Raw genomic sequence first — 26,431 nt, 5'->3', positions numbered from 1 at the left:
TTTGTTGATATTTTTTCCATGTTTAACAGCAGAATCCAAATGGAATTTACAGAATACTTTAGCCAAGAGATTTTGCTCTAGCTAATGTAACATCTGCAATCTGGAGTGTTTTACTTTCTGACAGGAAACGTTACACTTAATCCCAAAAAGCATAAGAGCTTGCGTATGTGCTGGTTGCGCTGGGATTGATGAAAAGGTGTTTGTAGATGAAAGCATGGTTTTAATGTTGAAAAAAAAAAAAAAATAGAGGGAATACGTTGTAGCTATGATTAAAGACATGAGAATAATCCACATGTAACAAAGGATATAAATTGTTGCCAAAAGCCCTTTTTCCGTGAAGCATCATCATACTCATGGCCGCCACCAGTAAGATTGGGGGGAGGATTCACATTCATCGGTGGTTGAGTGCGACCATATGGGTTCTCTGTTTGTTGTGCAACAGGTGCTTGCTGTTGTTGCTGTTGCTGTTGAGAAGGATGTCCATCGGTAGGATTGCGAATACCCATGGCTGTTTGACGCTGCGATTGATGGCGTGATGATCTCTTTTCTAAACCTCTGCCATTGTTCAATAACATCCAATCGTAAATCTCGTTGTCTGTGTCTCCATGATTCTTCAGCACTTTGGTGAATAAATCTCGTAAAAAGTCGTAATCAGGCGTCTCTTCAAATCCTAGTTTACGAACATACTGAAGGTAGATGCCAAATTCCTCTAAATAAGTATGCTTTAGAGCAATGCTTCCTCACCTTACTATTAACCAAATCGCTTACCTGGAAATCCAGCACACAAATCTTTGATGGTGGTAGTCTGTTTTTTCTCTCCAATTTTCTCATACTTTTGCTTGTTGGTAGCAGCCTTCAATCCTTGCCAGGGCAATGACCCTCTCAAAAAGTACATGAATACATGGCCAAGCGATTCCAAATCATCTCTTCTCGATTGTTCTCTCCCCAAATGAGTATTGATACTCATGTATCTTGCTGTTCCTGAAAGGCTTTTTCTTTCGCGGTAGGGAATATGCTGCTTTGTCTTGGGATCTCTATACTGTTTAGCCATACCAAAATCGATCAAATACACCGTGTTGGCATCCGAGGTTCCTTGTCGACCAATAAGAAAGTTATCGGGTTTGATATCACGGTATATCAGATTGTTATCATGGACACTCTGGATACGAGTAATCTAGGAATCTATGAGTATAAACAAGTGTAATGTGCAGCAACAGTAAATCACAGCCTACCATATGTCGGGCCAATGTCGCAACAGTCTTTACACTGAACTTTCTTGAGCATGTATCAAACAAATCCTCGAGACTGGGACCCAGAAGATCAATGACGAGGATATTATGTAATCCCTCTTGACCGAAATAATAGGCAGACGGAATACCAGCTATTAAGGAGAAGCGTGCGTGCGTTAGAAAGGTATGGGTACTGAAAGAAGGGGTACTCCTTTGTATAAATAAATAAAAGAGGGATGAAGCACCCCTTGTATGGCAAATGCTACTTACTGATGTTCAATAAGGTCTTGTAGGCTCTGTATTCCTCACGGAGTTGCTGTTGAAAGGTTGTTAGTGCCTGCTACAAGCATACAAGCATCAGAAGAGTACGTTACCGGTGCATCGCTCTTTCTTGGTTCAAATTTAATGGCCACTTGTAGATTGTTGAGCAGATTGGTGCCTGTACCATGTGAGATATGTTAATGTTCCCTCTCTCTCTCTCTCTCTCTCTCTCTCGCCATTGAGAATAATCCTCATGGAAGGTAGCCAAAAAAAAAATGATTTACCTTCGTAAATGATTCCAAAACTTCCTTCTCCCAATTTTCTACCCACTTTGTAATGGACTCCAACTACGTTTGTACTATTGCTTGACATGTTGTTTGATGATGAGATGCGTTGAGTGCTTGTTGCCATAGCAACCTATGAATGAGATGTGAAGAGAGAGAGTAAAAGAAAGTGAAAAAAATGTGCTATGCGTATTCCAAGTATTTAATATATCTCTAATAAATACAAATACACATATAAATGAACAATATGACAACGCGCAATTGTATATCTTCAGAGGAAAAAGGAAAGAAAAGGGAAAAAGGGAAAATGGGAAAAGAAAAAAAAGAACATCATTACAAAATGGCCATTGTATACACAGCATCCCAAATCTGTACATCATCTTGCTTTCCACTGCGATCCTCTATTTTTACACACGGATCTCTGTTTTCGCTGTGCTTGTATGCAGAATATCGCTTGTAAACAAATCCTGTAGCACCTGCTAGATACACATTCAATTCACATAACTTTCTATCATGAAACAGTGCTATAAGCTCGGGTTCAAATAAAATGTTTCGCGTTACAAAAAAAAAAGGTTCTTTTTATTTATGAATGATTTGATATGCATTAATTTTTTTTTTTTTTTTTTTTTTTTTTTTACAATTTGACTCCAGAGACTTCGTACAAATAAGCACCCAACAATTGAGTACCCTTGATATAGTTGCTTCTATCCAACTTTTCATTGATAGAGTGAGCACCCTATTATATCATTCAAATGTCAATAAAATTCAGGTACAATTCTATACTTTTTCAACTTACATCATCACCACGACCCATTGGCAATAACAAGACGTTCTTCTTGAGAGCATCTTGGAATGATAAGGTGACGGGAATGGATCCACCTTCACGGGTCAAATCAGGCTTGACACCATAGACAGTTTCAACAGCCTTAGCAGCAGCAACTAATCAAGGAAAACGTTGAACAACATTGAAAATTACTATTTGAAGCACAACTTACCATAGTTGGGATGGTTGGGACTGGAGAGCCAGTAGTTACCATCATGGGTACAGTGAACATCCAAAGTATTCTTGGATCCTAACTTGGCAAACTCCTCTTGACAGAACTTGACAACCAAGGCAGAGACTTGCTTGGGATCCATGTCAGGGACAGTACGGATAGAGAATTTACCGGTAACTTGGGCGGGAATCACAGTCTTGTCACCAGGGCTATAGAAGGCACCCTCAATACCGTGAAGAGAGAGAGAGGGGTTTCTCCAACGGCATTGGAGAGTCTTGCGGATGGTATCGTGAATGTTAATCTTGTTACCGACGGCATCATGGAGTTCTTCCATTTGGAAAGCCAAGTCATCGTAAGTCTTTTCCTCCTCAGCTACACGCAAAATCATGCCATGTTAACCATTTGATATGTAAAACACACACTATACATGCACTTACGAGATAAAGCACGAACTTGCTCATAGATACCAGGAACAAGAATTTTACCGTCAGGGTTAACGAGCTTGCTCATAACAGCGACGAGATCAGTCATAGGTTCGTGGACAGTACCACCAAAGACACCAGAGTGAAGATCAGCACGCTAGCATGAGAAAAGAAGAGTGAGAAAAAAAAAACTAAACAATGCTGTGAACCCTCAAAGCACGTAATCCTAACTCTCTAGCCTCACGTTGCTTTTTCGCACATCTGAATCGTATACTTACAGGACCCTTCACCTTCATGTGGAAGTAAGAGACACCACGAAGACCATAAGTCAAACAAGGCTTAGTGGTACCAAGCCAGTAGTTGTCAGAGATACAAACACCATCAACATCCTTAAAGTACTTGGAAGCCTCATCGAAGATAAGAGCATCCAAACCTTCAGAGCCGGATTCTTCCATACCTTCAAGACAGAACTTGATGTTGACGGGCAATTCAAGGCCAAGAGCCTTGTGAGCTTCAACAACGTTGATCCAACCAAGAACAGGACCCTTATCATCACTGGAACCACGACCAATTAAACGGTTGTTTTCATCTTCAACCAATTCGAAAGGGTCAGTGCTCCAACCGTCTTCCAAAAGAGCCTAATGCACGTTGTTACATTTCAGCCGATACTACGCACTGCAACGCACTATAAACTTACGGGTTGAACATCATAGTGACCATAGACCAAGATAGTCTTCTTTTCAGGGTTGTTACCAACGGTAGCCAAAACAATGGGAGGCAAATCCAATTGTTGACCATGCCAGTCTTGCTTACCAAGATCGCGAGTTTCAACAGAGGCACCGAGAGCCTTGAGCTCTTCAACCAAGAATTCAGACATACGGAAGACGTCAGGACGATGAGCAGGATCACCACTTACACTTTTGAATTGCAAAAGAAAATTACGCGTTAAATTCTATCAAGATGGCATTTGCAATGTTGCTTACCTAGGGATGGCAACGGCCTTGCGAAGTCGCTCGACAAAGTCGTTTTGATGCTTATCAACGTATTCCAAAAATTGATCCATTTTCAATTAAATATAGAAAAGAAAAAGAAAGCAGAAAGAGAAAAGAAAAAAAAATACTTTAAATAGTGGAGGCACATCTTTTCATCATTCAAAAGGGAAAAGACTTGGCCGATAAATCACTCGGCAATCTAAAAGTACCCGTGCGAAAATAGCCTTCTCAAAAAGTCACACGATCAGGGCACAAGGGCTAGCACAAACTACATGGAATTGCATCAAAGTAGATAGCAAGAACATGTGGCAACAAAGACTGCAGTCATCCATGACTACTTTGTCGCCTTTCGCATTGTATTTGGATGAGTAGAATACCTGGCTCTTGCAATTTACATCTCCTGTTGTAGACAAGGGCATCGTCGGGTGTTTGCCACCTTTTGCTCCGTGAAATCGGATTGTGTAATAGAAAGGGTCTACTCCATTTAAATCCAAAATTACCTTTTTCCTTTGCCCTGATGATGTCGCGCCTGAAATAGTATCTCCATCTTGCTTTATTTTTATTACAGATTGCATGGTTTATAATTGCATAATTAACATGACTATTACTCTTCTGAAGTATAAGCTCTATGCTTTCAAAATGTCAGAAAGATTGAATCATATCATGACATGGATGTCTTCATGGAACCAGAGGCATAGGTCCTGGCACCAGCCACCACCACCACCACCACCACCAAAAGCAATTATAACTCCGTCTTTTGTTTTCTATTTTAGATTGGATAAATTCTGAACAAAATCGATTCAATTGACTTATTTTGCTAGATTCGACTATGAAAAATGTGATGAACATCCAGTGCTTCCTTAAGCTTTCTAAAAGTACTTTTCAAGGCGCATCTGATGGTACTAAATATAACAAGTGTTCTGAATGAGCATAGGAAGCAATTTTGAAAAAATATATAATGTGATTTTTGGCGAAAATGTCGAGATTTTACCTATGAAGGTGTCACAAACAAAGTTTCAGGAACTGCCTTGGATCGAGAGAAACATTCTGATATAGTATATACCATAACAAAAGCCTTTGTTTTTGCGGTCAAAAACGTGATCGTTTGATTTTCGATGAAAACCATGAGGTACCCCTCATGCTTTTTTGTCGATTTTTGGCCATATTTTTTGGGTCTTCAAAAAGTTGAGCAAAGGTGTCAGGAAGTTACTGCTACTCGAGTACAATTGTTTGGCGTCATTCCAGCGGCTTCTAAAGGTCTATATGTCAAGATATGAAGGCTTGAAAATTGTCCAGTTTGGTTATTTATTGCTTTATAGAGTTTATTTACACGGCATAAATCACATCTTTGATAGCTGCAATTTACTGGAAAGGCAGTTCTGTAGCTTGAGCAGTTTTTAATACGAAGAGGAGGCATATTGATTTTGGTAAAGCTGATTCATGCAAATTTTGATGCGTTATGTTGCTGGTAAGCTTATTAATAAAAGAAATGACAAATCGAATTTGCTGCTTATATACTATGGTTTTGCATATTCGCTTCGCTACTATCAAGCCCTTGTATAGATCAATGCTATCAAATGCTGGATTAGACGCCTAATTACCATGGCTTTGCACTTTTGCTTCGCTACGGTAAAACTCCCCTATAAATCAATGCTATCAAGTGTTGGATTAGACACGCTATGTTCTTCCCCCAAACCCCCTCCCCATTGTCGGCTTTACTGGTGGTTTTATTCACCTTATACGGCACACAATTCTTTAAAATTTTGAAAGGATATGATTTTTTTGAATGTTTTACAGTATATATATTCGGCTAAAGTTTAGGTCAAAATTCTATAAAAACTACGGTGATTCATTCTGATATTAAATTCGTAACTCTTCATTTAAATCGTCTTGTGTCGTAATGCATTCAAACAGAGCATTTTCGTGGCACAAACATCACCTTGTAAGGTGCAGGAGCTGAAGTAAGAGTGCAAACTGGATTATCAATGCCTGGTATTTGAGGTACACCGTTCGAGTCAACTATAGGCTCGATAGTACATCTTCCTAAAACCTGGATAAACGAGACAAACAGTTCCACCTCGGCCTAACACATCTTGTCATTATATGTATCCATGACTGGAGTGTATAAATACTTACAAGATAGATGGCCGCGCACATCCGTTTGCCCCAGCCAAAGTTGAACGTATCTCTTTCCTCTAGTTTACCGTTAGCAGCTGCGTGCATGGTTTTGATATTAGTCAAGTATCTCTCAGGATAGAATCTCTCGGGCTCTGGGTAGAAGTCTGGGTTCTTGTGCATACTATTCATGTGGGAAATAATAGCAGTGTTCTTCTTGATTAGATAACCGTCAATTACCACTGCCACGTTGTAAGTACATCTCTTTCCTCGGGAACATGTATTAGACCTACCATCTTCATTTGTGCAATGTGGGACACCAAAAGGTGTTGTGGATCTGAATCGCATGCATTCCTTATAGGTAGCTGCACAAAATGGCACCTCGGTTCTTTCGCTGAAACTAGGGAATCGACCGTGCTTTTGCACAAACTCGTCAATTTCATCGGCGGCACGTTTTTGAACTTGAGGATAGTGGCACATCAAGGCAAGGTTTCAGTTGAGGGTGATTGATACAGTATCAGTTCCTCCAGCAATCAAATCGGCTACATAAGTTTAGATGTGTCAATATGCATTATGCATTGTACTTGAGTAAGATCAGCCATCTTGCACATAATAACAAGCTTTTCATCGGCTGTGATAGTAAACTCTTCCAGCGATTTCACTACATTGGGGCCTTCTCTTGTCATACCTTCTGCCATCAATGCACGGTATCTAGGATTCCTTTCGTTTTCAATAAAGTTACGCATGACGGTCTCTGATCCAGCAAGGGAGTCAGTAATACAGTAACCAGGAATAAAGCTGGCCAAGTCATTCTCTAAAGATCCCAGCATGATTGAACGTACGATACAGTCAGATACATGAGAAAACTCGGGATCTTCAATCTTTTTGTATCTTTTTCCAAACCCAATACTGAATACAATGTTCAAAGAGTTCAAGTGCAAATGCTTGTTGGGATTAACGCCGTTTTCAGCCTCGGAGTACGCAATCAATCTATCGACCAACTTGATTGCTTCTTCTTCAACCAGACCCATGTATTTGGTATCAATCCATTTGGGCGACAATGCAGATGCAACTACGGCTCCTGCTTCCCGCCAGCTTGGTCCAGGTTGAGCAAATACGGTACCTCTGGAGACATGTTTGAATATGAGCCTGCATACTCCACTCTTTGGCATGAAAATTGACTTACAAACCATCTATACTGTAGTAATGCGATGAATACTTTTGAAGAATTCTGTTGAAAGTCTGAGCACCATGAGTAACAAAAATCTTGTGTGCCAGGATAGGACAAGAGATAAGTATCTACTCCTGTAGTGCGCCCATGTGGATATTGAGGACTGGGCCCAGTTCCTGATGCCATTTTGAAATCGTCTTGCTTGGATTGGATCCCAACGACAGCAAATGCCCAACGATAGGATAAGATCCACCTGGAACAGGTATTTCTTTGAGGTCTTGCTTCTGAGCAGCTCTCTTCTTTGAGTTGTTTGACACCATTTTGTAAGCAGTATATAGAACGGCAATAGCAGCACTGACACTGATCACCTTCTTTACATCTTGTTGCTCAAGTCGTTTAGGAACAGCAGCAGAAACCGAGTTGATAAAGTGGAAAATGGATTCCATCTTGGTCAGTTTTTTGATAATCTATTGGGAGAAGAAGAGAAAAGTGGCTACAACAGAGTACCAAATGTACTTTATTTACATGAAAGATCTGAGAACACCTTGTAATGGGTGTACCAACCGCTATTATCACTGTCTTGTAATACATATAATGTCTAAAGGCGAACGTGGGCTGTGTGCAGTCATCCCAGAAGAGGCATTCTCTTGTCTAATAGCTAATGAGCGTCTTTTACAGCGACTTTCTCATGAACGAAATGCAAAGATGTATTGACTACAGGGCAAACCTCACAACAAGTTTCTAGAGCGGAGAAAATGACACCTTCTCTTCACTTGCTAGATGGCATGACCATGTTATGTAAAGTTGATACAACTATCGCCAATGTTTAAAAAAAAAAAGCATCTATTTTCGAATATTTGCTTGCAATCTTGCCTCCCACACTGATCTGCATTGATCATGACGAGCTCAACTCAAATTAAAGTAGAAATAATGCACGTCTGACCGAGTTCCTAAATGTAGTCTACATATGTCAAGCCAAAACAAAACATTGGACACAATGTCAGTAAGCGAAACCTACCTATGCATCGCAAAAACCAAGGAGAATAAGTCTAGTCAAAGCTGTCTCTCCATAGGGTGTAATTCAGGAACAATTTCTGAAAGGGAAATTGAGGAAATCAATTCATCATACACGGTATAATTTTAGGGTATTTTTTTCATGATCCAAACCCTTAAATTGTTTTACCGAAGATTTTTTTATTGCTAGATATTTTACACTGTTCAACAGTTTCTTCATTGTTTGTACATAAAAGCCCCATCCAATAAGTAACTTATTGCTTCTTGGCAGCCTCCTCAGCTTCTCTAATACGTCTGCGCTTGATCATGGTGTTCATATAAGTACCAAAGACTACACAGCATCATAAATGTCAATATCGGCCAATCAATGCACTACCTCACATATTAACTTACCGAATGCGATCAAATTGAAGAAAGGAACCCAAGTAGTAGGGGCCAAGAAGTTTTGAGCAAAGGTCATACTCAAGGGAGAAATGACCCAAGAGACCTTTTGCATAGGCAAGAGACCGTTCTTGATGTTGGCCTTCAATTGGGCAGGGGAACGAACACCAGCCATGATAGCCATGGCAGTCAAGTAGACTATTCAACATTATGGATTCCCATTAGTCTCGAATTATACCACCCAATTCTAGTCCAAACAATGCACTAACCTGAGTTCATAATGGGTGAGATGATCAAGTTGGAGAAGAGGAGCTGGCCAATCTTGACACCGTTACCAGTCTTTCCAGCAAAGACCTTGTTCATGATCTCATACATGAAATGACTGAGAGGTCCCGAGATGAATAAGCCTACATGAGGATCAATGCAATCAATACATACAGAGCGAGAAAGAGAGTCATGGACCTATCCACATACCATAGGCAGCCATTTGAATAATTCTTTTGTCAAATTTCTTTGCTCCCGACAGCTTTTGTGCTGTCAATTCTTGCAGACCAGACAAAACACCGGATGTGCAGGCCTTTGTGCGGAGAGGAGCAGCAGCAAGGTTAGAAAGGTACCATGCAAGGAAGACCTTTGCGTTACTGGAGACAGGAGAAGACATTAGAAGAAAGTGGAGAGGAGAAAAAGAAGGGAAAAAAAGAAAGAGAAAAGAGCAAAAGAGATAGATAGAGGGGCAAAAAACTCACGTTATCTAAGCAAATATATATATATATTTGATCGTAGAAATATAGCTCTCTCCCCAGTTTTTTTTTTTTTTTCTTTCGCCTCCAATGTCGGCTTTGAATTCAACCATATACTACTACTGCTTACTAGACTAAAATTACACACACAACATACAAAATGACAATGTGAGAATTGCTAACTTTTGTTACACATAATCCAACATTTATTTCTTCTTGTACAAACGAATAAAGTATCTCATGTTCTGCACATCTATAGGATATTTTAAGTGGTCAGGATGTCTAGGTTGATCCAGTTAATACACAAAGCAATATCATCCATTTCCACTCCAACACTCATTTACCGATACCAGCGAGAGTCCTCCCCGACTACTAATTCCAAATCCTGAATGGCATCCAACAACATGTACACCATATACGTCTTGTTTCCTACTTTTAAATGAGAAAACGATCCAGCAGATTCAACCACCTGATGTAGTTGTGTTGTCATTTGGGAATTAATAGCCATTCACACACTTTTTTCATGGTATTCCATACCAACAAATGTGCCCCTTTCTTCATGGATTTCACCATCTTCTGTATCAAAGCCATGGCTGCTGCCTTCTTGACAAACAGCTCGTTCATCACAAACATAAATGTAATCAGATCTGCCTCCTGTAGCCTTGTATCGATCTCGCGGTTGTCAGCATCCAGGACATCGCTTTGTTCATAGGTGCATTGCAGCTGCTGTTCAGTCAGTAGCCACTTTTCTCGAATAGTTGTCTCTAGCGAATCCAGCACAGCCTTATACTCTCCAATATCCTGCATGATTAAACTCACTTGCTGACGTTCGGCAGGTACTCTGGTCATGGCAGCGGCAATGGCTGTTAGCTCTGAGCCGGATCCAGAGCCGACACAGTAGATTCGACTTTGTTTGGCGAGGAATTTCAGTAGCTGAGGTCTGCAAAATATCTCGAAATAGCACAGTGCTCGTCCTGGTATATAGGCTGCTGTATAGACTTCCAAGTTGATAGCTTCTGTGAAGATGCCTTCGTAATCACGCTGAACGAAACTGTGTTTGATCATCTGCAGGATCTTGAAGAAATCTTTGCGAGCAAACGTATTCATACAAGCTTTGCGGATCATGGATAAGATGCCTATGGCTTAAGCATGAGTCTTTCTATCGTCATCTCATAAGTGCATCCGTAAGTGTACTTTGTTCTGGATCTGCGCCCAAGATCTTCCATCGTTCCTTGAGGGCAGCCTTATCGTACGTCACCTTGGGTTTTGTGGTCTTTTTTGGTGCATCCCTGCCATTCTTCAGGGTCAAATCATTTAACGAATCCGTAATTCCGTCAGTACTCATGTCGTAGAGATGTGCTGCTGAAACTGTTGCTGAGGCAGGAAAAAAGCTAAAGAGTCAAATTTTGCTCTTTTTAAAAAAAGCCACTGCTGTATTTGGCATTTGAGAGTTGGTTTACCTAAATCGAGGAGAAGAGATCGAAGATCGAAAGTTCGGAGCTGATGAGAGGCGACGATGATGATCCGAGGAACATGACATGTCTCGTATATAAAAAAAAGGTGTCAATGCCAACAGGTGCACCTTTTTTCTTTCTTTCATTACAAACAAACCAATCATGCCAGAAATTGCAGAGGTAAGCTATTGTGGCACGCAGTATTTAGATCAGCTTATTGAGTGAGAGCTAGGTTGAACGAGCCCGTCTTCGTATTCATAGACAGTGCATAAATCACAGAATCACACATGTAGAAGCGGTAAGTGTGCGCTGCGCACTGTTGGAATTGTATCGATTGACCATGATTTCGCCCAGCAACCTGATACAAACATCTTTAAAGGAATGGCTCCTGACGACTTTGCAAAGACAATGCTGAACAAGACGCTTGTGGATACCAAGAGATGGGGGAAATACTTCATTTTGAGTACATGTTGCTTAGTAATGGCATGATGGATTGAATGATTGATGGTTGATTTATTAGTCTTTGATACAGAGCCGCACCTAGTGGCACATCTGGGCATGACTGGAGGTATCAGGGTAATGTACGCTCACGAACGAGATCCGATGCCTCATGCTAAGTAGATTGCGTAGTTTGAGCATGAAGAGCTAGACAAAGGCTTGCAATGGCCTCCCCGTTTCCACAAGCTGCTGGTCACTTTCTCTGATCCAACTACCAACAAGGAAATTCACTTTGGCTACAAAGACCCTCTTCGTTGGGGTCGACTTCGCTTAGTATCTGGCGACCCCTTGGCATCTGATCCAATCAACAAACTGGGATTTGATCCTGTATTGGGATTACCTGATATTGACACCTTTCGATCCAAGGTCCAAAAGCGGTCTGTGCCAGTCAAGGCATTGCTACTGGATCAGTCATTTTCTGCAGGTGTAGGTAATTGGGTTGCAGATGAGATTTTATACCAAGCCATGATTCACCCTGCTCAATATACAAACACGCTCACCGAGAAGGAGCTGGATGATATGTACTACAAGATGAAGTTCATTTGCGAGACAGCGGTAGAAGCAGAGGCAGATGAGAACAAGTTTCCTGATGATTGGCTAATGAAGCATCGATGGAACAAGGGCAAAAAGAACGAAAATAAGGGACGCTTGCCTAATGGCATGCTGCTGCAATTTGAGACGGTAAGTGGTGTGCATTTTATAGCTGCTGGCATTTCTGTAACATCACGAGTGATAGGTGGGTGGAAGAACATCAGCATTTGCTCCAGAGAGACAAGTTTTGAGAATAAGCGATGAGAATATCAAAGTAACTGTGAAGAGGAAGCGCACTACTCGCGTCAAGAAGCAGGAGTCTGAGGATGATGAGGACGAGTTTAACGATCAAGATGACTATGCTGATTCCAAGAGCGAGACCAAATCAAAGAGAAGAGCCAAGGTTGTCAAGAAGGAGGTCAAGGCTGAAGCAAACGTTAAACAGGAGCAAGAAGACGACCAAGTTATCATCAGAAAGTCTGTTCGCACAGTGTCTTCCAGATATAACTTTAGACGTTGATGATATCTGAGTGAATAAAGTTCATGGACTTGCTTTTAATGCAGCAGCGTGATGTTTAAAAAGTTTGTACTGGGCCGAGCAAGCGGTACTGACCCCTTTTTCTTTTATCGCTTTTACTGCTCATTGCAACTATCATGCAAAAGGAGCTTATTGCTTTAGCTGCCAGCATTCTTGTGGGCCATTACATACTCAAACAAAAGAAGGACCGTAAGCATATATTAAAACCACAAGGTGAGCGCGTTGTTATCCTGGGTTGTTCATCTGGTATTGGAAAGGAGTGTGCCCTCAATTATGCAGCACGAGGCGCCAAGCTAGTACTGTTTGCCCGTAGAAAAGAGCTGCTGGAACAATTAAAGCAACAATGTCAAGATGCAGGATCACCACAGGTCGAATTGCTTGTAGGAGACGTGACAGTAGAGGATGATCTGATGGAACTGGCAGCATTTACAAAACGTACAATGGGTAATGTAGTGGATACCGTCATTTACTGTGCAGGCATGCTCTCGGTGCGGCCATTTCTAGATGCGTGTGGTATAAAGATCACCAAACGAGAAGCCAAGGATCAGCAGCATCAGCATCACAAGTACAAGATCACTGAGCAGCAAAAGGATGGACAGGAGATCATTGATGCACTGCAAACGATCACGACCATCAACTACTTTTCATCCGTCTGGACAGCACGTTTATTCTTGCCATTACTACTGAATTCAGTATCACCCAACTTTATTGTGGTTTCCTCCATGGCTGGCAAAGTGGGAGCACCCACGCGTGGATTGTATGCAGGATCAAAGCATGCACTGCACGGATTTTTTGATTCCATTCGAGTAGAACTTTCTCCATACAATATCCATATCGGTCTCATATGTCCAGGTACCGTCGATACAGAGCTGCGTCAATCAGCCGTTGATAAATCACTCGGTGGCAGCAATGATACAAGCATTGCGGGATCAAAAAAGAACAAGCTATCGCCTTCTGCCGTTGCCAAGCGCATCGCAGAAGCCTCTGACATGAGAGAACAAGAAGTGTACATTCCAGCGTGGTTTGGTTATGTTGCTCTATGGGCGAAACTACTCGCTAGTCCGTTGGTCGACTATGCTGCTGCAAGAAAATACAAGAATTGAATGTGTGGTGCACCACGTGGAGTTGGGCAGATGTTGCTATAAACACGTGCCTTGATTAAAACTTTATTGCCATCATACAAAACTCCATCTTTTTCTCTTTTTTCCCTCTCTTTTTTATTATTATTCTTTTCTACTTGAAAAAAATAAACAATACATAGGCATGGATACACTTACTTCGCATTATATGGGCAACAGTAGTAGTAGCGGCAGCAGCAGCCATAGATCCAATGAACTGGTGGCTCCAACTGCGAATCATCCTCTTCGATTACCAGACCCATTTACCAGTAATAGTAGTAGTAACAACCACAGCCCTGCAGGCTCACAGCAGAATTCAAGATCTCCCTCTCCCTCCTCTTGTCCATTCAGACCTTCTCCATTAGACCATCGACCTGATTTGACTGGCAGACAAACCTGGAGAAGAAGGGAATCACTGCCCTCCATTGCTTACATTACACAACAGACTGAAGATCTCATGGTGCGTCGTCATTCCATAGCAAATCGACCTTCTTCCCCTGCTGCTGCTGCTGCTTCAGCTGCTGCTACCACGCTACCATCCGCATTTTCGCAGGAAAGACGCCACAGCACCAATGGATCTTATTCTCGGTCCCCAGAACTACGTATTAGCCACAAGTTGGCAGAACGCAAGAGAAGAAAAGAAATGAAGGATTTATTTGATGATTTAAGAGAATTGCTGCCTATGGACAAAAGCATCAAGTCGAGCAAATGGGAGATTTTAAGCAAGGGTAAGCTTTGGTAATAACAAACAGCTAGAAGATTGACTAAATGCCACATGGAGTAGCTGTGGAATACATTGACCGATTACGTGAAAAAGAGGTTCGCAGTTTGCATGAAAAAGAGGAATTGCAGAGAGAATTGGCCCAATTGAAGGCATCCTCGTCTTTTCACTGATAATGCCTCCCTTTCGTCCTCTTTGATCCCCTAATACAACCTGCCCCTTGATCCTTACTCTTATCCTTCTCTCTATATCCGATGAGAGCAATCCCTCTTTTTTCTTCTTTTCTGTATCGCATCCAACAGAAACATACACTCTACAATGCATTTTTACTACTATCTAGCACAACTATCTCTTCTTTTAATCATATTCCATTCAACACAAGCCCAACAACAAGGCGAAGGCGTCATGCCAACACCTATAGCAACCATGTTTACCTCGTCTAATACCACCTCCATCACATCGACAGTTGCAACTACAAACAACACAGCTGCGACTGGAAATTCAACCACAATGTCCATCACATTATCGCCTTCACCTACGTCGTTTGTTTTTACCCATTTTTCTTTTCCAATGCATACAGGATCGAGTTCTTCTATGATGTCGAGTGCAAGGCCATCTATATCAGCTCCTCTTCCAGATGATACCATTGGAAAGTATGGTCGATTGCACATCTCTGATGCATCTTTTGCTGTTGTTTTCTCTTACACCAGTGTCTACTTGGCTATGCTGCTTACTTTTTACCATCTCTTGATTTAATCGTATCAGAAAACAACACCAAACATACACACACACACACACACACACACACACACACACACACACACACACACACACACAAAAGCAACACTCATATATACATATATTCGAAAATACACTGCCCCCTTTTTCAATAACAAATCTTGCTCGTTCTTCTCTTATTTTGCTGCTAAATTATTCTGTTATTACCACTTCTCTTTTTGTATTTTATAAATGAAACAAAAACGCCTAAACCCAATCTACATCTTGCTTCAGTTGCTAAATCATTGAATAATGGCGTGTCTTGGGATAGTAGATATTCAAAAAAAAAAAAGAGGGGACCAATTCGATGAACATCATTTAGGGGAACATTGCACACTCAACAAGGAAGGATTCATCCTTGTATCCCAGTTTTATTGTAGACTTACCTACAAGTATGTACAGCAGCACGTTTGTATTGACGACTTGGTTGTGTGCATTTCATAACTGAGAGCGTCCGTCCCAGTGGTTGATTAGCATTGGCCATTGCTTTTCTGACATGAGCCATTTCTAATCCCATTCAGCTTGACCTGTATGTAGCTGTGAGATGAGCAACTGGTCCAATAGGGCAGTTTATTTAATAAGCGTATAATGCAAAGAATATAAATGAAATGTTAATGAGCAAAGCTAAAGCGATACATGCTTTAGTTAAGAATAAAATGATGGCAGGGGGGGGGGAGGGCAAACAACTTAAATATTAGCAAATTATAAAATAATAAAACTGTCAAACATGACACACATTTGAAACGATACCAGAAGTTTAGAACAGAATTTGCAGTTGGTGTTGAAGTAAGATGTCTTTGTAGCATCTCAGTTTGATCAATTCATGCAAAATAAAGTGTAGCTTCTTATCCCAGTTGGTTAATGCTTGCATACTATTGACACACGCTTGATGACCAGCGCCAAACTAGTAACATCCTCGTTAAAACTGTGTAATAAGCCCAAAAAGCCTGAATTTACCTTTTTGTCAACGGAGAGCTTCAGTTGACGATGCTCATTCAACTGCATGTTCAGCTGAGTAATCTGCGCTTCAATGCCCAGGTACTGATCATTGATGCTCAATGTGCTGTTGACCATACAACAAGTAGGAGGATACCACACGGGCACATCGGCGAATTCTTGCGTCGTGTTGTCCCACTTGGCACCCCAACCGTAATCAATGTTGCAGATAGCTCCAGGCAGAGGTCCTTTGCTGATTTTAGCTGCAGTCAAGTTGCATGCTTCCACCCAGGCCTGAGCAGCAAAGAGGTCCACAGACTCAAACAGCCATAAGCCACCATCCCCAGTCTCCAAGCGAAACACATGTGGTCTTTGAGGGTTCCATCCTGGAGGAGGTATGGCTGTTGCATAGGTATGGTTCATTTCCAATGTAGCTAGAGGTGCCTGTTCTTCATCTGCCTGCCAATGAGGGTGTTGATGCACGATATCTTGAAGTGACGAAGATGAGGTAGACGGGTTCCAAAGCATCATGCTTGCGCTCTTTCTTCTTCTTCCCTTGTCGGTGTCGTCCATAGGCTGTTGCTGTGTAGGCTTGTACATGATCAGTTCCGTGTCTGTCATCACCAGATAGCATAGCTGCCATTGGCGATGACGAGCTCGTTTGTCTGTTCTTTCCATGACATGCTTGCGCATGACGAGGCCTTGCTTAAACATGTCTTGCTTTTTGGCATTGGGCAACAAAGGAAGCTCCTTATGGATGTTGATAAAATCGTCCATGGACGTCTTGCTTTTGTCTAGAATGACAGACTGGCCTCGCCGTCTTCTGCTACGACGCAGAGAGCCATCCAATTGATCCATTGTGTTTTTTGGCAGCGTTCTTGACCTATGCAAGGCAGTGGTATGCGGAGGAACAGCAGGGACCATGATTTCAGCTTGGTCAATGCGATGTGATTTTACTGCTGCATACATTTCCTTGAAGGTTATGGCAGTTATTAATTCATGTAAAACTGCATGTGCATGTGTATGTAACTCTTTACCTTTAATAGACCTTCCACATCTGCAAGCCATGTCTTTTGAGTGCGAGTGAGGCCATCAGAACAAGCGGTGCTCTTGCGAGACATGTTTGATTTGAAGGCATCGAATCTCTGGGACAAGTTGCTTGTCGCCGTGATGGGGCTGCTACCACCGCTGATGCTCTGGCTGCTGCAATCACTGTGGTTGTGAGGAGCATCTTGGTCATTCCAAAAAGATATAGTAGAAGGAGAACTATCGTTTCTTTTGAGATGATAAGATGCCGAATCCATGCTTTGGTGACTCACTAGGGATGCACGGCGTTTTCTCTGTTGCGAGAAGCTGGTAGTGTCTGCTAAATGAGGGAATACCAGTGACTGAATTGTCTCCATCGTGTTCTTGATAAAGCTGGATCGTGTCATTTTGTTGGTCCAGTCATTGACAACATGCAGGTCCGTGTTGAGCAGCAGCAGAGAATAAGCAACTGCATACACTACATCGAAACAGTGGAGCAAGGTATCTGGATTGCATTCATAGTATCTCTTGGCAAATGCCTCGATGATTCTGTCTAATTGCTGCGATTCAGCCTTCAAATACAGTTTAGCGCACAATGTACGAAATGCAGCATCCAATCGTTGATTGGCAAAATCAAAGTTATTCATGTAGAGCATAAGCACCTTGGGTCTTGAAGACCTAGAATGCATGCACTGATTAATATCATTGGAATTAAAATACTGCAAAAGTATACATTACTTGGGAGATCCAAGGAACTCTGCAATCTCTTCTTTTGCGCACAGAGTAACATCTTCGTTCCATAATCGTTTTTGCAGCGATTCCTCTAGTTTCAATGTTTCTTGATTCGATCGATGTTTCATTGCTCCTTCATGCTGCTGCTGCTGTATTGATTGCTTCTCCGTAGCATGATGCTGCTTGGGCTGAGAAACATCTAGAATGGAAATGCTAGCTTTGTGGTGATCCGTTATGCAGGAGGAAGAGGAATTAGATACAGAAAGTGATGCTGCAGATGATGCTGATGACGCTGATGATGATGTACTGGAAGAAGATGATGAAAACGTCGTGTTGATCTGTTGCGGAGATGTAAATGTACTATAGATGGAGCTGTTGCATAGGCTGTTTGCCCTTCTTAAAATCTGATGATCCAAGACTCCTGAATCCATGGTCGAGAAATCCAATGTGTGACGATTGCATCTCCTGAAAGTGCCATTGTGAGCAGATGCACTTTGGATCATGGGAAGATGGTAGTTTCTGGTCATGGTGGTGGTGGATTTTGATATCGCCTTTTTCTGCTGCTGCTTCTTGGGTCTATTCATACGAACGTGTGATGAACTCTGTTTGGAATGCAGCGATAGTATCCTTTTCTCTTTCACGTTGTTTATGCTGCAAGAAGCGCAGGGAGGAGTATTACCAGGTGCTGATAGGGATTGATTATTATTTTCATTGTGTAAGCTTATTGTGGTTTGCAGAGGAGGGTTAGTCTAAAATTGAAACATGCAACATTTGGTTTGTTAGTCTGTGTGCTGTATTCTCTTTTCGGTTAGATATACTTTACACCTCTCAGTTTCATAAAAAAGCTTTTCAATGACTATATATGTAATACAACCATTATGAGTTGCTTTGTCGTTGCACTGGTTATAACATAATGTGTAAATGTACCTTGGATACAGCATGCTTCTTGACGTTGCCATGGTGGTTGCTGTTATGATGATATCTCTTCCTGAGAATGGCTTCTTGCTCCTTTTGTGTCAAATAAATGGGATAGTCAGACTGATCCTCTGTATTCGCTGCTGCAGTTGCTACAATACTATTGCTGTCTTCTTGAAGGTACTCCACCAGTGAGACGCCATTCAGTTTTCTCGAATTAGGTAATACATTCATGATGTCTGAACAAATCGATGACTGAGGAAAAAGAAGAGAAAGATGAAAACGAGAAACCTATTCTTTTTGTACTCTCTATTTATTTTTCAAGGGGTCGAAAAATTCTTTAATTGCTCCAAATGCCAAATTAGAGATGAAAGCCCCTTTATGAAATCATGTCTCCCTCTGTTTGTTTTGTCTCATTGTCCATCTGACAGGTTTGTGTTGCCATGATGGATTGGGTTCAAGTGCCTGATATTTTGATGGTTCTTTTTTTTAGAGTCTCTGGCAACTCTTCTTCATGGTAAAGGTACAGCACGGCAGATCAGTGTTGCTGCATTGGTATCCGTAGGCGATACTAAGAGTTTTCAAAAATTTCTCAAACCAAACTAATTGCATAATGCGTGTAACAATGCGGGAATCAGGTATGGATAACAAAGTTTGTGTCTCATATTAGGCTTTGCATTTGGATTTGCATCTGGGGGATTCGCAATTGAATTCGCATTCGAATTCGCAATTAGCGCCGAGTCAATCTTGAAAATGAGAGAGTGTACATTAAAAGAAAAAGTACCTGAGCGAAGCTATAATCCTTTCCAATTGGCAATCCTCTTTAAAATCATCCATCAGTGAGCATGGCATTATTTTGCGAACAAAAACAAATTAAACCGCCGATTAACATGAGGTCTTGATTTGATGATTTTCAAACTTTTTGGACAAGGTTCGACCTATTTCTTCAGATTCGACTATGAAAAATGTGATGAACATCCAGTGCTTCCTTAAGCTTTCTAAAAGTACTTTTCAAGGCGCATCTGATGGTACTAAATACAACAAGTGTTCTGAATGAGCATAGGAAGCAATTTTGAAAAAATATATAATGTGATTTTTGGCGAAAATGTCGAGATTTTACCTATGAAGGTGTCACAAACAAAGTTTCAGGAACTGCCTTGGATCGAGAGAAACATTCTGATATAGTATATACCATAACAAAAGCCTTTGTTTTTGCGGTCAAAAACGCGATCGTTTGATTTTTGGTAAAAATCATGAGGTATCCCTCATGCTTTTTTGGTCGATTTCTGACGATCCCAAAAAAGTTGAGCGAAGGTATCAGCAGATAAGTGCTAGACGAGAGCAATTGTTTGTTGCTATTCCGGCAGTCTAGAACGGCTTCTAACACGAGAAAACACAGCTCAAATGCACCCAAATTTCGCAGTAATTTGCATGTATTTGAGCATCAAGTGGCCTTACTACTATGCTGTCTGCCAGTATATCAATTGTTTTCATTGATTCATATGTGAAACGCTGTAGACAAATCAGATCCACAGTTACAGGTTGCTATAAAGTGCCCACAGCTTACGTTGGAAAGCTGAAAAATGAAATTTCAGTATAAAGCAGTAGGATGGCAGTGCCTTGACATCTAGACTACATGTTTGGCATGTCAATGAGCGTATTTGATACTTTATTCAAACCTGTATTCATTGCAAGCTTCAGTGTTGAATTTTCGACAAAACTAGGCATGAGAGCCTTCAGTGTATCTTATGGTTCTTTGTTTATCCAGATGTTTGATGAATTGATGGATTTTCATACATCAAGACAGGGCCACTCATCTGTCATTAGTAGGAGAGATTTAAGTACGACGTGTAACTCGATGTTGCATCGATTGGCCAAGCGCGTCTAGCTAACAGGCTTATACTTGTCGCAGGTCAAATTCCTATGGCAACGCGCAGGATGATGTGAGACAAATTTTTAAATCAATTACATCTAGCAAGCCCCAAAGTCAAAGCAAAAAAAAATACTAGTGACAAGTAGAGCAGCAATGCAGCAATAAATATGCTTTGATTATGTGCTTCACACGGCTTGCTCAAGGGGTAAAAAATTCTTCCAATGTGCCAAATGCCAAATTAGTCGATTGACACGACATGCTGCTTGTAACATGTTTAGTTTTTTTTTGAGCTACGTCACTTGCGAGATTATAGTTTGATTAATCGCTTGTGTTGTGTAAATTTCAACATTGGGAAGTGTGGGATGTTTAGGTTTTGCAAGAAACTATCTCTTTTTTTCTTCTTTTGCTGCTTTACAATTCAATAACTGTACAACTCTCTTCACTATATTTTTTTTTTTTCATCCCTCTTCTTTTGCTTCCTTTATTTGATTTGATAGAGGAAAACCCTTATTTCATCCATCTGAAAAGGAGGAAAAAAAAAAAAGAGTAAACAACAAGGTAGACATACAGCCCAACACCTACGCATTTGTTTTTTCATCAGTTATTAATTCATCTGTACAGAAAAAAAATCAGACACAACAACGCCCTTCTTGTTCAACTATAAATCAGAAGAAAATACGGGTTCATGGATAACTGGGCTTTGAGGGAAAACAATGATTCCCCTGTTGGAGTGAATGGTTTTGTTGATAATATGCCATTATTATGGAAAATGGGCTTCGAGCCTCCTCTTATCCCAACAGCATCTGATAACAACGATGCCTCGCAACCTTTTAACGACTTTAATCAATCGACATCCACTTCAGACTTGCCTGATGACGATGACTTGGTGGACAAACTGTTTCGTGAAAGCATGCAAGGTAAGCACTGAACAGCAGCCATCGAACGTACATCTCTGATTTGTTCTTACTCTTTAGATATGCACCAACATCAAGCAATGGACACTGCTATCGACATTAAACAACCTGACAATTCATTGCACATGCTGTTATCATCACCACCTCCCATGAACGCGCCAATGGTCAATCGAAAACGATCAAGGTCACCCGAAAAGATTGAACAGGCATCTTCATCATTTGTGCCTGTCGAGCAGCCAACACAGCAGCAGCCATCGACACTTCACAACGACCCTTCAGCACAGGTGCCTCAGTCTACGTACAGTCAGAGATTGACATCCCATTTGTTATCAGAGTTTCAGCAGAGACCGTTGCCACCAGCACAACAGCAGCCACCAGCACTTCAGCAACCTCAGCAACGTCCACTGTTACTGCAACAGCATTTGCAAGCTAGACAGCCATTGCCTGGACAGCAGAATTTACCTCGTGGGCTCCCTGCGCAGTCCATGGCACAGCATTCTCAACCGTCTCATCAGCAACACCCACTACTACCACCACATCAAGCACCTCAGCATGGCACACCCACGCTGGCACCCATCAATAAAGTGCAACCACCACCACAGCAGCAGCAACCACAGCAACGTCGTCCTGGTCCATATTATACACCAGGACCTGCGCCACAGCCGCCCTTCTTTTCTCATCAAAATACATTTATGCCAATGGCTCCAATGCAACACAGCACGCCCATTCGACCCTCTACACCACCCACCATTACTAATAACTTCCAAAACAAAAGCAATATAGCACCCGTGAATCCAGCATTTCAACATCTCAACATGTCACCGCATCATCAAAAGCTAGACATCTTACCAAAGCAACCATACCAAATTCCCAACCCTCGCCAAGCACAAGCATATCCTCCCAACTCTATCTCAGAGCCTATGATGATCAATGCATCGCCATCTCCTCCACCGCAGCCGCGACCCTTAGCACAGCCTCCACCACCACAACCACCAATGAGAAGTGCCACCACCATTGTATTAAAGACACAATCAGCTGCGCAGAAGGCAGCAGCCATTCCACCTAGACCTCAACTCAAGTTGCACTTTACTCGGCATGGATTGGATTCTACAATATTTGATGATCCAACAGATCCCATGAAGCCTGATCTGGACATCATGTCGTTGCGAAAACTCACGGTGGCTACATTGTGCACATTGAATGTCAATATAGCGTTGGAAGAGTTGCCAAAGGTTGACATTGAGGAGCCATTGTCTACGGATTCACACCAAGTCTTGCCTGCTGCTGCCATGCAAGTCATCACGAAAATGGTACTGGGTACCTCGGGTGACAAAGAGGTTGCACAGACTCTCGCCTCTCAAATCTCAAATGGTGATCTGGTGGCTTTTCAGCGGCTCATTGTAGCCGGCCTTCGCAGTAAGAATATCGTAATCCATACAGTGCTGAACGAACAGACCTCCGCCAACGACGGCACCAAGAGATCAGCCTCACCAGACGACACCGTCATTGATCTCACACATGTCAGATACGAACCACCTCACAATGTGACAAGATTGTTTTTGAGACTGTATCGCTACATACTCAATATGCTGCTCTCAACGCCGGATTGCTGGCCCTTTATTCAGCCTGTGCCTGAAACAGCCTTTCTGTACCATCAGGAGATCAAAAATCCCATGGATCTATACACAATTGAAGAGAACATTTGGCGTGGAAAGTATACCAAGTTTGCGAGATTTGAGAATGACATGCAGCGTATATGGAAGAATGCCAAACTGTTTCATCGAAGTTCTGGCACCATTCCACGACACGCAGAGAATTTGGAGTCTTTGTTTACAAAGATTGTTATGGATATCAAGCGACAGAATTCGTAAGTCTGTTTTTACTTGGCATGTACAACACCTTACTGATCTCTTCCACACAGCAAAAACAAGCCAGCATCCGGTCCTCACGATTTCCAGTTTGATCCAACAAACACACTGCCCGAGGAATCCGACTTTTCATATCCACCCATAGAACAGGTCTTTTCAGAAACAAGCACTGTATATACAATTTCTGCTCTCTCTCCACTAGAGCCCAAAGCCCGAAAAGCAGGATTGAAGGACGAGAATTCACTCTACTTGCAATTGAATGGTCCATTTTTCCAAGCTGTTGAACGGATGAAGTCAGATTTGGATGGCAATCATCGCCTCGTACCTCGATTTTACATTGCAAAGAACCGCACGCTGCTTCGTCAAGTGCGCTCTCAAGGCGTATTGGCCATCTTTTACAACACCAAAACCACCCGCGTGCGTCACAGCAAGAACATTCGTATCGAAACCGACATGGTATTAGCCTACCCAGCAAGCGAATTTTACGACTTGGATCAGATCAACGAATGCACCGTCGATTTCTCGCCCAAGGGTTGGATTCATTTACGTCCCTTACGAGTAGTCAACCGCATTTCATTTGAAGCCAATGACTACATTGATCGAGACTACTTTAGACGTATGTTTGCTACAGCCAAGATGGCTACCGATGACAAGAATGGACATCACAATGCAGAAACCAAGATTTTGTTAAAGCGCATCGTGCGACAAATTCTGGGACTGCCAGAGAAACACGACATTGATATACCAGAGACACCCGTTAAATCAAAGCCCATCATCAAGTTGCATACATTTGTCAAAGGTGACGATCACCGACCCATTATTCAGCAGCGCATGCTCAAGACAAAAGAAGAAGAGGCCATGGAAGCAGATGAAGGTTCTGATGATGAGAAGCCCTCGCCTAAATCGATCGATGTCAAGTCGCAGCAGATCAGCAAGTCAAATATACCCACTATTTCAAACGAGGAGCGTCTAGGCACAAGAGAGGTGAATCACGAAGTGTGGAGAAAGTTGTTTGATGGTAAGGCAGTTGATTATGTGTGTGTATGTAATGAGCGTGTTCTAATAGTAATGGTATGGTAGTCTGCACTCGTAAAGGCATTTCGATTCGCAACATCACATCACATGGAAACATCAACTGGAATTCACCTGATTCTGAGGGTTTCTTCAAGAGAGTCTACTTTTTTGACAATATCGTGGTACAGGCATTTAGACAAATGACCATGTATCAGCGTATAACTGAAGTGGCATGCTTAATGTAAGTTTGGAATAGATTACTTGCTTGGAAATGAGATTAATAGGGGATGTCGTTCTGACAGGAAATTGAGAAATTTACCTCACATGGCTCAAATGAGAGAGATTTTGTTCAATGATAATGGCGATGTTGCTGGCTTATCCATGGAAAGGTAGGCATCACGAGTAGCTGTCAAGTACAGCTGACTAACTCTCGCAATAGATACCAAACTACACTCAAAAGATACGCTCATGTTCATTCGCATCATCGTTTATCAGCATACCAAAAGTACGATGTCATTTATCAGATGCTGCTGTGTATGAAAACCATCCACAAAGCTGGGCTCGCGCATAGAGATTTGTCAGAAGTCAACATTATGCTCAATACATTGGAGGGACAATTCTTGGAAGATGGCAGCGAAAAGGTGTATTTGTATTTGATTGATTTTGGTAAAGCCGTATTCTGTGAGTCTACTGACGTGCGCGATTGGTTTGTGGATGTACCTCGAGCGGATTGGGAATATGATGGCGATGTCGTACCTGAGACCAAGGAAGAATTGGATGCATGGTGCGAGTCCCTGCCTTGGGTCAAGGGCAAGCCAGACCACGGTTACCGCATGTACAGGTAATGGGATCAATATAGATGGCTTTAATTGCGTTTCTAATATTACCGTTTTTTTTTTTTTTTTTTTTTTTTTTTTTTTTTTTTTTTTTTAGATCTATTCAAACATTACCCAAGACAAGATCCGACAACCAGGTACTTCCTTGGTTGATTCACCCACAGGCTGAAGACATTTATTCAATCGGCGTCATGATTTGGAAAGTATTCACAGACACAGAACCATGGCGTGGCATTCTGGAAACAGATTTGCAGGGTTTGCGTTACGTAGCTGAGGATGATTATCGCATTCAGAGAGCCCTAGAAGGAGAAGTCCATGGTGAATTGAGTCGCCAATTGCTGTTGAAATGCTTGAAAACCAGACCCCAGGATCGTGAAAATGCCACAGACATTTTGGATTGGATCTGTCAGGACAATGTGCGAGAAGGCTTGATTGGTGAATGGAAAATGTATTCTTCAGATACAAGAGGCAGTAGAAAAACAAAGAGCTTTTACGGATTCGAAGATACAGGCATCGAGGAAGAAGAAAAAAAGAAACCTAGACGAAAAGCAAACACGCCGGGATCCAAAGGAAGAGGCCGACCTAAACTCAACAAGGATACCTAAGTTTCTTTTTTATATATTCAAACCATTTTAGAGCCTCTTGCTATGTATTCTTTATACATTTATCCCAATCACTTTCAATATCCCCCGTTTACGTAATCCACATAGCAACCAAATGTAAATAAAACAAAAACAAAAAATGTGTATATGTGTGTGTGTGTGTGTGTGTGTTTCCATGGCAACATCATACCATATTGCAATAACTACTGCTTTGATTATTAGAACGTGCTTGTTGTGTGTGGCGTACATAATTCATGACAAGAAACTGACAGCGCAGAAAGCAATTAGTAATCAGATCAATGTTTGTGTTATATGAGATATGCATCTCTATCAATGATCTCTGATCGTAAAGACGCAAACATGCGCATATCATAAAGTAAATTATAAATTAATTTAAATGACACTTTGTAGACATAGCCGCGGTTTTTTACGTCTGTCATACCGTAACAGTAAAAATCCTATTTTCCTGCAATA

The 26,431-nt window shown here is 41.6% G+C and overlaps 12 protein-coding genes across 12 annotated transcripts; 4 read left to right on the top strand and 8 right to left on the bottom strand.

The window, feature by feature from the left end:
• Positions 1-269: 269 nt before the first annotated feature.
• ATC70_007950 (uncharacterized protein) lies at positions 270-1,862 on the bottom strand (the record flags this gene model as incomplete). The annotated part of the gene is made up of 6 exons (XM_064827206.1): positions 270-709; positions 769-1,174; positions 1,233-1,381; positions 1,500-1,545; positions 1,604-1,668; positions 1,775-1,862. 6 exons carry the CDS (start codon positions 1,860-1,862, stop codon positions 270-272), a joined length of 1,194 nt encoding a protein of 397 aa, XP_064676263.1.
• Positions 1,863-2,408: 546 nt separating this feature from the next.
• On the bottom strand, positions 2,409-4,254 carry ATC70_007949 (uncharacterized protein; the record flags this gene model as incomplete). Its single annotated transcript, XM_064827205.1, has 7 exons — positions 2,409-2,510; positions 2,571-2,713; positions 2,770-3,141; positions 3,207-3,348; positions 3,470-3,829; positions 3,889-4,108; positions 4,175-4,254. 7 exons carry the CDS (start codon positions 4,252-4,254, stop codon positions 2,409-2,411), a joined length of 1,419 nt encoding a protein of 472 aa, XP_064676262.1.
• A 1,835-nt stretch (positions 4,255-6,089) lies between these two features.
• Positions 6,090-6,778, bottom strand: ATC70_007948 (uncharacterized protein; the record flags this gene model as incomplete). Its single annotated transcript, XM_064827204.1, has 3 exons — positions 6,090-6,266; positions 6,320-6,540; positions 6,592-6,778. The coding sequence occupies 3 exons, from the start codon at positions 6,776-6,778 to the stop codon at positions 6,090-6,092; spliced, it is 585 nt and encodes a 194-aa protein (XP_064676261.1).
• Positions 6,779-6,840: 62 nt separating this feature from the next.
• ATC70_007947 (uncharacterized protein) lies at positions 6,841-7,915 on the bottom strand (the record flags this gene model as incomplete). The annotated part of the gene is made up of 3 exons (XM_064827203.1): positions 6,841-7,423; positions 7,485-7,529; positions 7,602-7,915. 3 exons carry the CDS (start codon positions 7,913-7,915, stop codon positions 6,841-6,843), a joined length of 942 nt encoding a protein of 313 aa, XP_064676260.1.
• An 822-nt stretch (positions 7,916-8,737) lies between these two features.
• CHO1 (CDP-diacylglycerol-serine O-phosphatidyltransferase) lies at positions 8,738-9,525 on the bottom strand (the record flags this gene model as incomplete). The annotated part of the gene is made up of 4 exons (XM_064827202.1): positions 8,738-8,814; positions 8,877-9,062; positions 9,134-9,271; positions 9,339-9,525. The coding sequence occupies 4 exons, from the start codon at positions 9,523-9,525 to the stop codon at positions 8,738-8,740; spliced, it is 588 nt and encodes a 195-aa protein (XP_064676259.1).
• Positions 9,526-9,810: 285 nt separating this feature from the next.
• Positions 9,811-10,949, bottom strand: TTR1_3 (Glutaredoxin; the record flags this gene model as incomplete). Its single annotated transcript, XM_064827201.1, has 4 exons — positions 9,811-9,886; positions 9,949-10,073; positions 10,142-10,740; positions 10,799-10,949. 4 exons carry the CDS (start codon positions 10,947-10,949, stop codon positions 9,811-9,813), a joined length of 951 nt encoding a protein of 316 aa, XP_064676258.1.
• Positions 10,950-11,220: 271 nt separating this feature from the next.
• Positions 11,221-12,607, top strand: ATC70_007944 (uncharacterized protein; the record flags this gene model as incomplete). Its single annotated transcript, XM_064827200.1, has 6 exons — positions 11,221-11,238; positions 11,291-11,356; positions 11,413-11,521; positions 11,579-11,634; positions 11,689-12,237; positions 12,293-12,607. 6 exons carry the CDS (start codon positions 11,221-11,223, stop codon positions 12,605-12,607), a joined length of 1,113 nt encoding a protein of 370 aa, XP_064676257.1.
• A 134-nt stretch (positions 12,608-12,741) lies between these two features.
• Positions 12,742-13,728, top strand: ATC70_007943 (uncharacterized protein; the record flags this gene model as incomplete). The annotated part of the gene is made up of 1 exon (XM_064827199.1): positions 12,742-13,728. One exon carries the CDS (start codon positions 12,742-12,744, stop codon positions 13,726-13,728), a length of 987 nt encoding a protein of 328 aa, XP_064676256.1.
• Positions 13,729-13,888: 160 nt separating this feature from the next.
• Positions 13,889-14,637, top strand: ATC70_007942 (uncharacterized protein; the record flags this gene model as incomplete). The annotated part of the gene is made up of 2 exons (XM_064827198.1): positions 13,889-14,471; positions 14,528-14,637. The coding sequence occupies 2 exons, from the start codon at positions 13,889-13,891 to the stop codon at positions 14,635-14,637; spliced, it is 693 nt and encodes a 230-aa protein (XP_064676255.1).
• A 159-nt stretch (positions 14,638-14,796) lies between these two features.
• ATC70_007941 (uncharacterized protein) lies at positions 14,797-15,111 on the bottom strand (the record flags this gene model as incomplete). Its single annotated transcript, XM_064827197.1, has 1 exon — positions 14,797-15,111. One exon carries the CDS (start codon positions 15,109-15,111, stop codon positions 14,797-14,799), a length of 315 nt encoding a protein of 104 aa, XP_064676254.1.
• Positions 15,112-15,998: 887 nt separating this feature from the next.
• Positions 15,999-19,084, bottom strand: ATC70_007940 (uncharacterized protein; the record flags this gene model as incomplete). Its single annotated transcript, XM_064827196.1, has 5 exons — positions 15,999-16,145; positions 16,199-17,149; positions 17,215-17,881; positions 17,942-18,537; positions 18,863-19,084. 5 exons carry the CDS (start codon positions 19,082-19,084, stop codon positions 15,999-16,001), a joined length of 2,583 nt encoding a protein of 860 aa, XP_064676253.1.
• A 2,408-nt stretch (positions 19,085-21,492) lies between these two features.
• Positions 21,493-25,960, top strand: ATC70_007939 (uncharacterized protein; the record flags this gene model as incomplete). Its single annotated transcript, XM_064827195.1, has 7 exons — positions 21,493-21,640; positions 21,698-23,504; positions 23,559-24,523; positions 24,586-24,760; positions 24,822-24,908; positions 24,959-25,360; positions 25,453-25,960. 7 exons carry the CDS (start codon positions 21,493-21,495, stop codon positions 25,958-25,960), a joined length of 4,092 nt encoding a protein of 1,363 aa, XP_064676252.1.
• Between the last annotated feature and the right edge of the window lie 471 nt (positions 25,961-26,431).

Source organism: Mucor velutinosus (genome assembly GCF_035048745.1).
Source record: "Mucor velutinosus strain NIH1002 chromosome Unknown tig00001553, whole genome shotgun sequence".
Taxonomy (NCBI): Eukaryota; Fungi; Mucoromycota; class Mucoromycetes; order Mucorales; family Mucoraceae; genus Mucor; species Mucor velutinosus.
The sequence above is the reverse complement of the archived record's forward strand: the minus strand, read 5'-3'. Positions and strand labels throughout refer to the sequence as shown.